General features: G+C 40.1%; 2 gene segments (V, D, J or C); both read left to right on the forward strand.

Moving 5' to 3' along the window:
- Window positions 1-396: 396 nt before the first annotated feature.
- On the forward strand, window positions 397-1,020 carry LOC122705744. The segment is given in 2 exon segments: window positions 397-473; window positions 665-1,020. Coding segments are annotated over 2 exon segments (408 nt in total).
- Window positions 1,021-5,820: 4,800 nt separating this feature from the next.
- Window positions 5,821-15,202, forward strand: part of LOC122705745 — a 76,807-nt gene continuing 67,425 nt past the window's right edge. The window contains 1 exon segment of the V gene segment in view: window positions 5,821-5,891. Coding sequence covers window positions 5,843-5,891 — 49 coding nt within the window.

Below are 15,202 nucleotides of genomic sequence, written 5' to 3' on the forward strand. Positions count from 1 at the left end.
CATAAGAGAAACAAAAGCTGGATCCTCAGCACTTCTGGGAAAAAGCATTTCATTATGGAAGAATCTACTGTATCCATGCCATGCGAGAGGAAGATGGGGCTATACAGTTAATTTTTGCTTTCTTTACCCTAAAATTCTCCCAAATTCCAAATCAGAGTCTGCCTTCTCCGAAATGTTCTCAGAAAGTATCCCTTAAGTCATAAAATAACGACTTTTCTATTTCCCCCTCTCACCCGCCCCTGGCCAGCACATCCTGAGTTGGTCGCGGTGGGGGGTGGGGCGTCCTGTCAGCGTCACCTGAGCAGGATTTGTTGGGTGAGCTGACTGGCTGCAGGAGCAGGAACGACTTGTGACACTGCCTCCCTCAGGGTTTAATTAGGTGTCTTGCAGTGAAAATGTCCCAACAAGAAGAGGAAGCATCATGAAGAGGCTAGCAGGCGCTGCGCTGGGGCTTCTGTTTGCCCAGGTTTGCTGTGAGTTGGGGCTGCCCCACAGGGAACCTGGAGGAGTGAGGCGCTGCTCTATTGTTGAGGGAGAGAGAGGAGCTGACAAGTCCTGCAGACTTTCTATCCTTCTCATCATCTGTGGGGATGGGGAGGGCACTTTCAGGGTTTAGTAGGAGTTACAGTGACCCTCACAGTGACTGTTTCTCTTTCCTCATCAGGTGTGCGAGGGGTGGATGTGGAGCAGAGTCCCCCAGCCCTGAGTCTCCAGGAGGGAGCCAGCTACATGCTTCGGTGTAATTTTTCCACTTCCCTACTGAGTGTGAATTGGTATCTTCAGAACCCTGGGGGCCGCATCATCCACCTGTTTTACATTCCTTCAGGGACAAAGCAGGAAGGAAGATTAAAGGCCACCACAGTCCCTGCAGAACGCCGCAGCTCACTGCACATTTCCTCTCCGCGGACCGCAGACTCGGGCACTTACTTCTGTGCTGCGCAGCACGGTGCTCCCCAGGCACCTGCAGCCTCTACACGAACCTGCAGCCGAGGCTCCAGACACGCCCTGCTGTGTAGATGAAACACATACATACAGACACACACATCAGTGTGTGCATAACGAGTCTTAATATATTTAATAAAACTGAAATTATACAGAATTTATTCTTTGACCAAGATGGAAATGATTAGAAAATCAAGGGCAAAGAGATGTCTCTAGAAACTCCAAAATATTTGGATTACATGCACTAACTTTAAAATAACTCTAGGTTAAAGAAACAGTTACAATGGCTATCAGAAAATATTTTGAAAGTAAATATTGTGAGAGCACATTATATAAATATGTCTGAGATGGAGCTAAAATAATATACAGAAGAAAATTTATCTTTTTAAGTACTTATATTACTAAAGAAAGATGTTGAAACACTGTTATGAAGACTCAGCAAAAGATGATAGAAAAGCAAATTAAACCCAACATAAAATGAAAGATGTAATAATAAAATGTTCAATTGGTGAAATACAAATAAAACTATAGCAATAACCATGAAACACAAATTTAGTTTTGTTAAAATGATTAATAAAAGCGATATATTCCTTGGTATAATTATCAAGGGAAAAAAGAAAAAAAAGATGAATTATTCATATAAATATAAGTAATAAAGCAAACCATTAGGCTCTATAATGTTATAAATGTAATGAAAGAATATCATTAACAAGTTTATGTCACTGAGTAAATGTGTAGAAGTAGATCCACACAGGTCAGGAAAATTTATTTTTTGACAAATGCAAAGACAGTTCAATAGAGGTAACAACACAGTCTTATGAGAAAATGAGGTTGGGATGATTGTATATTCTTAGGAAATAATTGAAAATTGACATAAATATCACATCTTGTACAAAAAAGTGTGTATAGCCTCAAAATGAACCATATATCCAACTATAAAATGTAACATTAAATCTTTTAGGAAAAACATAAGAGAATATCTTCATGACCTATGGTTAGACAAAAAGATTTTTGACATGACACCAAAAACACAATCCATACAACATAAATAACTTAGATTTCATCAAAATAAAAATGTTTGCTCTGTGAAAGACACCATTAAGAGAAGGAAAAAGATAAACCACAGACTGGCAGGAAATATTTGCAAAATACATTTTCATCAAAAAACTGTATTTAGAATACAATGAACTGTTCTAAACTCAGCAGGAAGAAACAAACAATCCAGTTGAAACCTGAACAAAAGATTCAGACACTTTACGAAAGAGCTATGTGGTAAGGAAATAAACATATAGAGAGATGGTCAGTGCTATCAGTAGTTAGGGAAGTGCAAATTAAGCCACAAAGAAATACCACTTCACATATATCATAAAGGCTAAAATTAAAAATACTGACAATGCCAAGTTCTGGCAAAACCGCAGAGAAATTGGATCACTCATACATTGCTGGTGGGTGAATGGTCCAGCCATTCTGGAAAACAGTCCAAGAGTTTTGCGTAAGCTTAAATACTCACTTACCTTACAACTCAGCAAAGCACATTCCTGGGTATTTATGCTTGAAAAATGAAAAACTTACATTCACACAAAACTCTGTACCTGAATATTCATGGCAGCTATATTTGTGGTCACCAAAAACTGGAAATCAGCCAAGTATCTTTCACTGGGTAAATACAACTGTAATACATCTGTACGATGAGATCTTATTTACAGAGTTTTCTCAATTTTCAAGAGTTATGTCTCAATAAACCATTTTCAGTTGAGAATATCATAGGTGGAAAATGCATTTAATATACCTAACCCAGCTTCCCTTAAATGTGCTCAACATTTATATTAGCCTACAGGTGGGAGAAATCATCTAAAACAGTCTATTTTATACAAAAATATTGAAAATCTCATGTAATTTATTGAGTACTCTACTGAAAGTAGGGCTTACCAGGTGATGCTAGTGGTAAAGAACCTGCCTGCCAATGAAGGGGACATAAAAGACGCAGGTTCAGTCCCTGGATGGGGAAGATTCCCTGGAGGGGGACATGGCAGCCCACTTCAGTTTCTTGCCTAGAGAATTCCATGGACAGAGGAGCCCGGCGGGCTACAGTCCATAGTGTCACAAAGAGTCGGACACGACAGCAGCAACTTAGCACACACACTGAAAGTGAAAACCAGAATGGTTGTGGGAGTACAGAATGAATGTAAGTATGTTGGTTGTTTACCCTCATGATTTCAGGGCCGGCCGGGAGCTCAGCTCACTGCTGCTGCCCAGAATCACCAGGGAATGTTATGCCACATGTTGCTGGGATGGGAAAAGATCAAATTTAAAAATTCCAGGTATGGTTTCTACTGAATGTGTATTGCTTTCTTACCACTGGAAAGTCAAAAAACTGAAATCAATGTCATAAGTTGTTGACAGTTTGTAGCGATGAAAAGAAACAGACAACTGATACATTTAGTAGCCAAATGGGGCTTCCTAGGTAGATCAGTGGTAAAGAATCTGCCTGTAATGCAGAAGACCTGGGTTTTATCCCTGGGTTGGGAATATTCCCTGAGAAGGAAATGGCAACTCAGTCCAGTATTTTTGCCTGGGAAATTCCATAGACGAAGGAGTCTGGTGGGCTACAGTATATGGGGTCATAAAAGAGTCAGACAGGACTTATTGACTAAACAAATATAGCCTAGATGGACCTCAGAATGCTATGCTGAATGAAAAAAAGTCAATCTCAGAGGCAACATGGTGTATGATTACACTTATTGGATTATTATGATTATATACATAGTATGATTCTATTTATACAACATTCTCAAAAGGACAAAATACAGAGATGAAAAGATCAGTAGTTACTGGGGTTATAAAGAATTGCAGGCATGGGAAGGGTATGCATAGAGGGCTTCTTTAGAGAAATGGAACAATTCTGTGTCATGATTTTAGTGGTGGTACAAGAACCTATAAATGTGATAAAACTTCACAGAGCTTCATATCAAAATGAAAGAGCACATATAAAAACTGATGTGTAATATTACAGTCTGTATTTTGATAAAAAATTTTATCAGTATCAGTTTAATAATGTATATGTGATTACTATATTAATATATATCTACATTTTATAACATCATGCTGCTGCACAGGCTGCTGTGGTCATTCATGATCTCCTCTGCTTGGTTACAAAGAATTTCAAGCCCAGGCATTCGCTGCCGGTCCGCACTCAGAAGTGAAATGGGACAGAAGAGTGCATGTCTCAGATAAATACAACCTTTCATTTCTGCTTCACTCATTCATGACTTATTTTGATCTTAAATTACATGAACTGGCACTTTTTTTGAACTTGTCTGTATTTTCTTTTCTACTTGTCTATTTGCCTTTGGTTCTTTTATATTAATTCATCTATTACAGCAATGAAACCAATGGAAGATTGACAGCTACATTCCACATGAACAGGAAACAGTGTACAAAAGTTCAGTCACCAACTTCTGTGGGGTTGACATGTTGCAGTCTGCAGATATTAAGTTTTGTAGGAGTGCATCATAGTACTACATCAGAGAAAACTCCAGCATGTCTATCCTAACTTTATTTTACAAAGAGAAACAATAATGACTGACAAGTGAGACTGAATACCCTGGACCGATGAGACAGAAAATGTGACCTGATAATTCTGGGACACATGATCTAGTAAGTGCAATTCTACATTTAGAGTAACAGGATTGAACACCCTGATCCCCCTCAGTCTACTACATAAGAATCAATATCAGATTTCAAAAGAATATTTTATTCCTGTTATAATTCCATTTAAATACAAGCCACTGAGTAGACTCTGAAATTCAGATGGACTGATTTTTTTAAAAATCATTTCATGTTGAAATAATTTTATTTATTGAAAAACCCAAGAAGAGCCCTGGAACTGAGTAAAAAAAAATAGAGAGAGAGATACATTAATTATTTTGGATAAGATTGCTTTTCATTCAGGAGACCTAAATCTGTGAATGTTTTAAAACAGTCACTAGATTCTGGATGGAGAAAAGAAAGTGAAGGCTAATGAATGAATAATCAGTAGATTATAAGCATGTTTCATAGGCTATACAAAGTTATATCTTAAACAGGATGGAAAAATTATTTTACTGAATAACTACTGATGTATATCAGCTTGTTTAACCTTCAGTTTCCCTCAGTTCAAATCTTTAATATTAATTGCTTTCTTTATGCCCCTTTTCAGGATCTGCCAAACCAGGGAAAAATAGGTAGAAAAAGTAAAGATTTGTGGTGAGCCAGACAGTAGTCATATACTTAAAGCTATGGTTTTTCCAGTAGTCATGTATGGATGTGAGAGTTGGACCATAAAGAAAGCTGAGCACCAAAGAATTCATGCTTTTGAACTGTAGCATTGGAGAAACCTCTTGGGAGCCCCTTGGGCTGCAAGGAGATCAAACCAGTCCCTCCTAAAGGAAATCAGTCCTGAATATTCATTGGAAGGACTGTTACTGAAGCTGAAACTCCAATACTTTGACGACCTAATGCGAAAAACTGACTCATTTGAAAAGACCCTGATGCTGAGAAAGATTGAAGGCAGGAGGAGAAGGGGATGACAGAGGATGAGATGGTTGGATGGCATCACCGACTCAATGGACATGACTTTGAGTCTACTCTGGGAGTTGGTGATACACAGGGAGGCCTGGCGTGCTGCAGTCCATGGGGTCGCAAAGAGTCGGACAGGACTGAGCGACTGAACTGAACTGAGACTTTTTCCATCTGTGCACAGACCATGTGGTTGATCTACATGACAAACCCCACTTCCTGTTTTGGGGGAGAGTCACCAGGAACCCAGGTGCTATGTATATGTGCTCTCAGGCAATTAAAGACACTGACCTCTCAGGTTGCGGCAGAATTAAACACATTTGCGCAGGGGAATCCATGCCTCATGCCGCTCTCCAGTCTGCTCTGGGTGTTCCTGGCCTTCACCTTCTCTGGTAGGGATGCTCTCAAACATGGGTGCGGTGTTCAGGGTGAAAGGACTGCACACAGGCACGTGGTGATTCACCGGGACTTGGGGAGGAAAGGAGGACTGGAGAAAAGCAAGCGTCTTATGATTTCAGTTTGGTTTGTAGATATATGGGTCCAAAATCAGTGTAATTCCTACATTATTTTGTTCATTATTTCAACTCTGTTTTCTTATTTTTTCCACAGGATCTGGTGTGGCCCAGAAAGTTACTCAAGACCAGCCAGACATAACCAGTCAAGTGGGGCAGTCAGTCACTCTGAACTGTCAGTATGAAGTAAGTTGGTACATGACCTCCTACTTCATTTTGTGGTACAAGCAGCTTCCCAGTGGACAGATGACTTACCTTATTCATCAGTATTCAGAATATGGGAATCCAAGGGATGGCCGCTACTCTGTAAACTTCCAGAAAGCAGATCACTCCATCAGCCTCACCATTTCAGCCTTACAGCTGGAAGATACTGCAAAGTACTTCTGTGCTCTCCATGAACTCACAGTGGTTGAAGTAATGGGAAAAGCTGAACAAAAACCCCAGAGCTTAATAAGAGAGAGCCTCCCTGCTGCAGGACTCCAGCTGAAATGCACACCTGCAGATCTCAGCAAGAAATGGTAATCATGTGGTTGCTTCATCTGTGGTCTGGATCATAGGATTTAATTCTAAATAAAAGCTTCTTCCTTGTTATTTGGTGTCCAGAGTAATTTTCTACTGTTAACATTCTCCTCTTGAATTTTTGACTTTAAATCAATCATACAGAACATGTGTAAAGTTGTCTAAATTTGCTCCAAAAATAATTAAAAGTGACAGTTTCACTAAAATACACTCACATCACAAATCTGTGTATAGTTACTTGGAATCATCATAAAAATAATTTCCTTAGTCCTTTGTTCTTAGTCTTGTGTCACTGAAGGTACACTCAAAGAAGCAGAACCACCAGTGGTGTGGAGTAAGAAATTAGTTATAAAGATTAGAACTCAGGTAATTGCTAGATCTGGTGGAAGAGTGTGTGCAAAACTGTTATCTTGGTATCTGATGTTGAGACTGAACTCATTGTTTGTCAGCTAGAGTAATGTTTGTAGAAGAAAGTTGGATATAGACCAAAGCATGGACAAACTATGACTCATGAGGACAAACTAGAACCATGAGGTGAATGGAAACCACAAAGGCACACTAAAATTTGTCTGTCTCACCTCCTTCAGTCTCATAGTAGTGGGTGACCTTAGGAGAAGTGGGTGTCATTTGGCATCATGCTACATGCATACTTGGCCCAAAACAGAGAAGATGAAGGGGAGGTTTGGTGGGAAGTGAGGGAGTTGTGAGTCAACAATAAATTGAGCTATCAGATCAGCAGCAAAATGAGTGAGCAACCATAGTCCCTGGAGCCCTGTACCAACTGCCCAAACATAAAAACTATGGCTACTTCATCACAATCACCTTGCAAATGTTACACAAATTTCTTTCGTGGTCAACCCTAACCAAGAACAATATGGGAAGCACTTTCTGGGAAAGATATTTCCAGTTAGTTTAGATAGTACAAAGCTGCTACAGTACCCTCTTTGTTAACCTGGCATCCATCTGTACGCTCTTAACACTTTTGAATAAAGAAAGCAAAACTATGCTTCTTGCTAATGTTGTTGTTGTTGTTCAGTCACTAAGTTGTGTCTGACTCTTTGTGACCCCATGTACTGCAGCCTGCCAGGCTCCTCTATCCTCCACCATCTCCCACTTTGCTCAAATTCCTGTCCCTTGATTTGGTAATGCTATCTAACCATCTCATCCTCTGCCGCCCCCTTCTTCTTTTGTGTTCAATCTTTCCCAGCATCAGGGTCTTTCCCAATGAGTGACTCTTCTCATCGAGAGGCCAAATTACTGGATTTTCAGCTTCAGCATCAGTCCTTCCAATGAATATTCAGGGTTGATTTCCTTTAGGATTGACTGACTTGATCTTGTTGCAGTCCAAGGGACTCTCAAGAGTCTTTTCCAACACCATGGTTCTTGCTAATATAATGCAGCAATTCCTCATTCAACCCGAAAGATTCTAACCTCATCCTGCAAAGATTATAGCAAGTTCATTTATCCACTTGGGGGTGAAGTTATTTTCTTTTCTAGCTAAGCCACATTCTCCCATTGAATCTTTTATCTTCACTACTGAGTTATAATAAGATAAAAGATTGACTTATATTAGCATATCTTATGTTACTACAGGCAGGCAAATGGGAGAGAGGAGTTAAAATTGGTTAATGTAATACATAAATATATTCACAGCAAAATGGAAAACAAATTCACATAAGTATTATTGTTCTCATTCCTGCAAATGGCCACATGATTATTGCTGGTATTTATAACTACCTCTTCTATTACCCATCCCATAACCTCTTTGGTCATAGCAAGCATTTCCACTCACTGCTATACTTGACTTCCTATAAAACAACCTTCTTATTCAGAAGCAATGCTATGAGGAAAACCATAAATTTGAATAAGGAATTATGCACGTCCACCACTCTGGTTTTGGCAGAAAATTGCAACCTTCACTGCAAGGCATTGAAGGCAAATTCAAAAGTCTATTTAAGTGGAAACAATCTTGCCAATATCCATGGAAATTTTCCATATTGTATTCTAGGAAACATCATTAAGAATGATACCTTACTTGAGATCAAAAGCAATAGAAGCCACCAAGGTAAAATATTTTTAAAGTGCTTAAAGAGAAAAAACAAACAAAACTCTCAAGGTAGTATCTTATGAACATGAAAATGTATTTTTAAATTGTGTTTGTTATAAATCACTACTAAGAGTTTTGAAAGTTAGTGCACAGACTGATAAACTATATTTGCAATATGTATTTCTGAAAAAGGACTCAGATGAAGATTATGTTAAACAGAATATATTAAAAGTTCCTCAAATCAATAAGAAATCAGATAACTAGAATGACAAAATCTTGGAGAGCCAACTGAGAAATGTGATATCCAGTAGCTAATAAATATATGAAAACTTTAATGAAAATAAAGCCTTATCTGAGGGTTCCATCTGGGTCCTTTCAGTATTCTGAGTGTGTCAATGTGGCTAGGAGAATATGACCCCAGGGAATAGGGAAAAATAATGACTGTCTCCAGGAAAATAAGTGATTAAGTGAACTTCCTAGAAGCTTACATCATTGAACCGATGTGGAGTAAAAAACAAACAGTAATAGGTCACAGACCTGGACATTGAAGGAGATGTAGGCTTTACTAGAACAAAGAAAGTTGGTATTTATTGAGCTTACTCTTTGTCAGGCACTGTGGTTTGCATTTCAGATTCATTATCCAATTTAAATATAAAAATCCTGTGAGGTAGGTTTCATTATTCCCATTTTTTTAATCTATGGGCAATGAGCCATAACTCTCCTAACTGTGAAAAGCATCTCCAGCTTTTATTGCCAGCCAGAGTATATCATTTGAGGGGGCTCCTTAGGAGCAAGATGTGGACTATGGAGAAGCACTTGACCCCAGAACATAGTGGCTAGAAGTCTTAGTGGTGGTGACATTACTGGCTTAAACTGGAAGCTAAAGGGAACTAGGAAAAAAATGCCAAACCATAGATTCAATTGCCCCAGGATCAGTAGATGAGGAAATCACCCACTAACCAGTTAACAGTGCTGGATGCTTTAGTTTCTTGTGTAATAGTGTGCTGGGAAAAACAAGAGCTACAAAGAGATTTTATTCCTTGAACACCCTAAGCTTGTCTCCCCATCAAGACCCGTGCCCCTTGTCTTTGCCTTCTCTGCTGTGATGCTTGGTTGTTGTTTAGTCACAAAGTTCTATCTGACTCATCCTCAGTGATAGTCACCTACCCACTAGGCCATCAGTGAATTCCAGCCTTTTGAGTCCTGGCTGCCTGGACTACTTGCTTGGTGTCCTGTGATAAACACTGAATTTTGCTTCACTGCAATCCACATGAGCAAGTGGACACAGGAAGGTTATATATAACCTTGGGTTGGACAACCGTGGGTTGCCATCTCCTTCTCTAGGGTATCTTCCTGACCCAGGAATCGAACTTGCATCTTCTGCATTCTAGATGGATTCTTTACCACTGAGTCACCTGGGAAACCCTATATATATATATATATATATGTGTGTGTGTGTGTGTGTGTGTGTGTGTGTGAGTGTGTGTGAGTGTGTGTGTAGTGCAAAAGATAAAAGTATTTCTAGAGTTCACACTATTCAAACTCTAAAATAAAATACTAAGTTGGACTCATTTGGATTTTTTTATCTAGATGTCAATATTTCTACCTTGCAATCCTCTTCAAGCAATATTTATTTAATTTACCTAGTGGTCAATTGGCTTGGCCTCTATTTCAAATAATTATGATGGCTTTAGATTTCAGGATTTTGCCTTCTTAGTTGAAGGAATGCTCCCTGCTGTTGGAGACATATACTTCCTGGTTTGGACAAAGCCCGTCCAACATGTGGGTAAATTTACCAAGGAATTAGTAGTTTCATCAGAAATAAGCTCCATAGTGAACGAGCTTTCTGAATGGTGTGGTCTTGGCCTCACATTCTTATCCTCAAGCGGTCTGATTGCTGCAAGTGGGCTGATTGCTGTGATCTGGAGGGGAAAAAAAGGAAATTGATTTGTAGTGACTTCTGTGTGTCAGGGCTTCCCAGGTGGTGCTAGTGGTAAAGAACTCACCTGCCAATGCTAGAACATACGAAATGGGGGTTCAATCCCTGGGTCAGGAAGATCTCCTGGAGGAGGGCATGGCAACCCACTGCAGTATTCTTGCCCCAAGAATCCCATAGACAGTAGAACCTGGTTGGTTACAGACCCTGGGGTTGCAAAGAGTCACACATAACTAAGCGCCTTTCACTACACTACACTAATATTTATCTAGCATTCCCTCCCCAATCATATAATCATACTTCTAAATAGGAGACGTTAATGAGGCTTTTCAGATATTCCTCTATTAACCTTAGCTGCATCTCTTTTCTTGGGAATTTAGTCAGAATTTGGCCATTGAGATGCCTTCCAATCCTGTTTCACTTTTCATAACACAATTTAAGTTTGAGTAAGTGGAAGGCCCTGCTCTGACTTTTAGCACCTACCCCATACTGTTTAGGTGAGACGGAATGAGGTTGTTGGACTACTTGCTTGCATCCCTGACTCAATGGACGTGGATTTGAGCAAACTCCGGGACACAGTGGAGGACAGAGGACACTCGTGTGCCTCAGTCCACGGGTCACAAAGAGTCGAACATGACTTAGTGACTGAACAACAACCATGCTGTTTCCTTTGCTTATTTCAGTTGTTCACTGGAAAGAAGATTTTGTAGTCAGGCACCTCCAGATTCTAATATTTGAGAATGTGAAGAATGAACACTCTGTAGAGAAATCAGTTTCTGTGACTGACACTGTCTTTCTGAACAGGAGTGAGCAGCCTCTTGACTGTGGAAGAGCGTCCTGCCTTGCTGTGGTTCAGGAAGGAGAGAGCGCCAATTTCACCTGCAGTTTCCCTTCCAGGTCTTTCTATGCTTCACACGGGTACAGATGGGAACCTACAAAAAGCCCCAAGAACCTGTTTGTAGTGAGTGCAAATGGGGATGAAAAGAAGCAATGAGGAGTGAGAGTCACTCTGAACACTAAGGAGGGCTACAGCTCCATGTACATCGGAGGATCCCAGCCTGAAGACTCAGCCACATACCCCTGAGCCTCTACGCAGTGCCCCTCAGCCCCCTGCAGCCCTCACCCAAACCCGGGCCTGCTGCTGCTCTGGGACCAGTGCTGAGGAAGAGCCATTGTCAGGAGGAAAAGGGAAATTCAATGAATGACAGTGTTTTTGGTAATCAGGGGGAAATGCAGACACAGATAAACAGGCATTCCAGTCACTGTAGCTCCCTCAACTAAATGGACTGCTAGTGAACACCAGGAACCTTGACTCCTACCAGTATATCGGCCACATCACTGAGTGAGATCTCTAGCCTTCTCTTTTACCATGATTTAAAGTGCACTAAATGATTATTCAAAGATGTCAGACAGAGTAATGTGGCTCAGCTAGGGCAACACTTAAACTTCATTGTTGCTACATCCTGAGACTAGACCTTCTATGGTATTTCATCACGTGTATGAATGCAACATGAAGATGTGCCTTCTTCTCACACACCTGGCATGGAAATCTGCATGTTTTATACCACAACAGTCAATTATGCCTCATTAACTCATTGGAGATTTTGATTTTGGTTTAGTTCAACCTTCTGCATTTGTGAAAACCACTCAATATCTGAAAGGAGCAATGATAGGGGAAGTTCACCACTGTCTCCTGAGAAAGCTGTATGTGGGTCAAGAAGGTACATTTAGAATCAGACATAGAACAGCAGACTGGTTCAAAATTGGGATTGGAGTATGTTGGGGCTGTTGTTGTCACCTTGCTTATTTAAGTCTATGCAGGGTACATTACACAGAACCCTGGGCTGGATGAATCACAAGCTGGAATCAAGACTGCTGGGAAAAATATCAATAAACTCAGATATGTGGATGACACCACCCTAATGGCAGAAAGCAAAGAGGAACTAAAGAGCCTCTTGATGAGGTTGAAAGAGCAGAGAGAAAAAACTGACTTGAAAGTTAACATTCTAAAATTAAAAGCAAGGCATCTGGTCCCATCACTTCATGGCAAATAGGTGGGGGAAATATGGTAGCTGTGATAAATTTTATATTCTTAGGCTGCAAAATCACTGGGATGGTGACTGCAGCCATGAAATTAAAAGACACTTTTCCTTGGGAGATAAGCTATGACAAACCTACATAGTGTATTAAAAAGCAGAGGGATCACTTTGCCGACAAAGATCCATAGAGTCAAAGCTACGGTTTTCCCAGTAGTCATAAATGGATGTGAGAGTTGGACCCTAAAGAAGGCTGAGCACAGAACTGATCGTTTTGAATTGTGGTACTGGAGAAGACTCTTGAGAGTCCTGGGACAGCGTGGAGATCAAAGTGGTCAATCCTACTGGAAATCAACTCTGAATATTCTTTGGAAAGACTGATGCTGAAGTTGATTATCTGATACTTTGGCCACCTGATGTGAAGAGCTAACTCACTGGAAAAGACCCTGATGCTGGGAAAAATCGAGGGCAGGAGGAGAAGATGGAGACAAAGGATGAGATAGTTGGATGGCATCACTGACTCAATGAACACATGAGTGAAAGTTGCACATGTCCTAGTCTTTGCAACCCCATGGACTATACAGTCCATGGAATTCTCCAGGCCAGAATACTGAAGTGAGTCGTCTTTCCCTTCTCCAGGAGATCTTCCCAACCCAGGGATCGAACCCAGGTCTCCCGAACTGCAGGCAGATTCTTTACCAGCTGAGCCACCAGGGAAGCCCAAGAATACTGGAGTGGGCAGCCTATCCCTTCTCTATCAGATCTTCCTGACCCACGAATCTATACAGGGTCTTCTGCATTGTGGGTGGATTCTTTACTGATTGAGCTACCAGAGAACATGAGTTTGAGCATATTGGGAGATAACGAAGGACAGGGAAGCCTGGCATGCTGTTGTCCACGACTCGCGAAGAGTCAGACACAACTTAGTGACTGAACAACAACAACAACAATTTAATATGCAAACCCCAGAAAACACTCTTATCAGCTTAGAATGGAAAGACATTTAAGCCTAGGTAAGAACAGGGAGGAAATGGGGCACAAAAGACTCAGTAGGAAATTTGCTTCAATTGTTGACCTCCAGGGGGTGATGTTGCATTAACTGGAAATGTCACCTCTAATAAAACTCCATTTCACTCCTATGAACTTCTGTACCCCACAGCTCACTGAGGTACACACTTGAACAGGCTCAACACCAGGAGCAGTGATTATCAAGGAAGCATCTCATTGATAGTCACTAGAACTTGCTTGCATGAGGATCCTTTGAATCTCAATTTCCCTGTAATAGGACTCAGCACACTCTGGCACATTCCTTCCTTCTCCTCGGGGAGATCTTCTGCAATATGGCTCTCAGCTTCCTTCTTCTATAGCCCTGTTCTCTATCACCCTTCTCCTGTTGGGAATGTTCTTCATAGGGAATCAGTAACATCATATGCCATGCTCCTGCCTCTACAGAACAGAGTTCTGGTTGAAATCTGAATAGAGACATTGTCTCCTTATAGGTAGGTCTGTCCTGGTCTCACTGATTCAGCATTGCTGTTGCAGAAAGTACTGGAGCCCAGTCAGTGACCCGCCTGACAGCCACATCACTGGCTCTCAGGGGCCCCCTGAAGTGGAGATGCAACTATTCCTCCCTCTAGTGAACTTTCCTATCTCTTCTTGTATGTCCAGACAAGAGAGTAGGAAGAAAAAAGGTTTGCTTTATCTAGAGGTTGCCTGTAACAGGCATTCTCGGTTAAACACATTTTCATGCAAAGTTCCAAGTGACCCGCTCAGATTGCCCCTCTCCTCTTTTCTAATTCAACTTCTCTAATACCCACTGTGTGCCCAATAATAGTTATTGATTCTAATCAACTTTATTTTTCTACACCATTTCCCACAGTTCCTTTAGTGAACATTTGCCATAATCTCGAACTGTTCATCTGATCCTCGTGCCTGCAGATCACTTCAATTTTACCTCAGTGAAAATATATGGGTCCTCATTTTCCATGCTTTTTACCTCAAAATCCACATTCCCAGAACCATTATTATTCATAGAGTTGGAGAAAAAGCAAAGACTTGCCTTTCATAAGTTTTAAAAACCCTTATTTTTATCTTAACCTACCAGAGGCAAAAAACAGAATAAAAAATAACAATAGTTAACAGTTAAACTGTATTTTGTGTAAAATAGATAACTAATGGGAAGTTGCAATATAACAGGGAGCCCATACTGGTGCTCTGTGAGGAACTAGAGCATTGGAGGGAGGCTCAAGAGGGAGGGGAGAGACATACATGTGTATATATATATATACACACACATACATACATACATTTATAAAATACTGACTGATTCACTTTGTTTTACAGCAGAAATTGACCCAACAATGTAAAGCAATTATCCTCTAATTAAAAAAATAATAATAAAATTCATTTAAACACGAAATTTTATTTAAAATTTATTTTTAAATTATATGTTTTTAAATTAATTTATTATCTTAATTGGAAGATAATTATTCTGCAATATTGTGGTGGGTTTTGCCATACTTCGACATGAATGAGTTTTAATAAATATAAACATAAAACTATTAGTTTTAATAAAAATAAAGCTATTTACAATTCTATTTTCAATGCTCATCAAGTGACAAAAAATAATGTCACTGTTTATGTAGGTTCAGTC

The sequence above is a fragment of the Cervus elaphus genome, chromosome 12, assembly GCF_910594005.1.
Source record: "Cervus elaphus chromosome 12, mCerEla1.1, whole genome shotgun sequence".
NCBI lineage: Eukaryota > Metazoa > Chordata > Mammalia > Artiodactyla > Cervidae > Cervus > Cervus elaphus.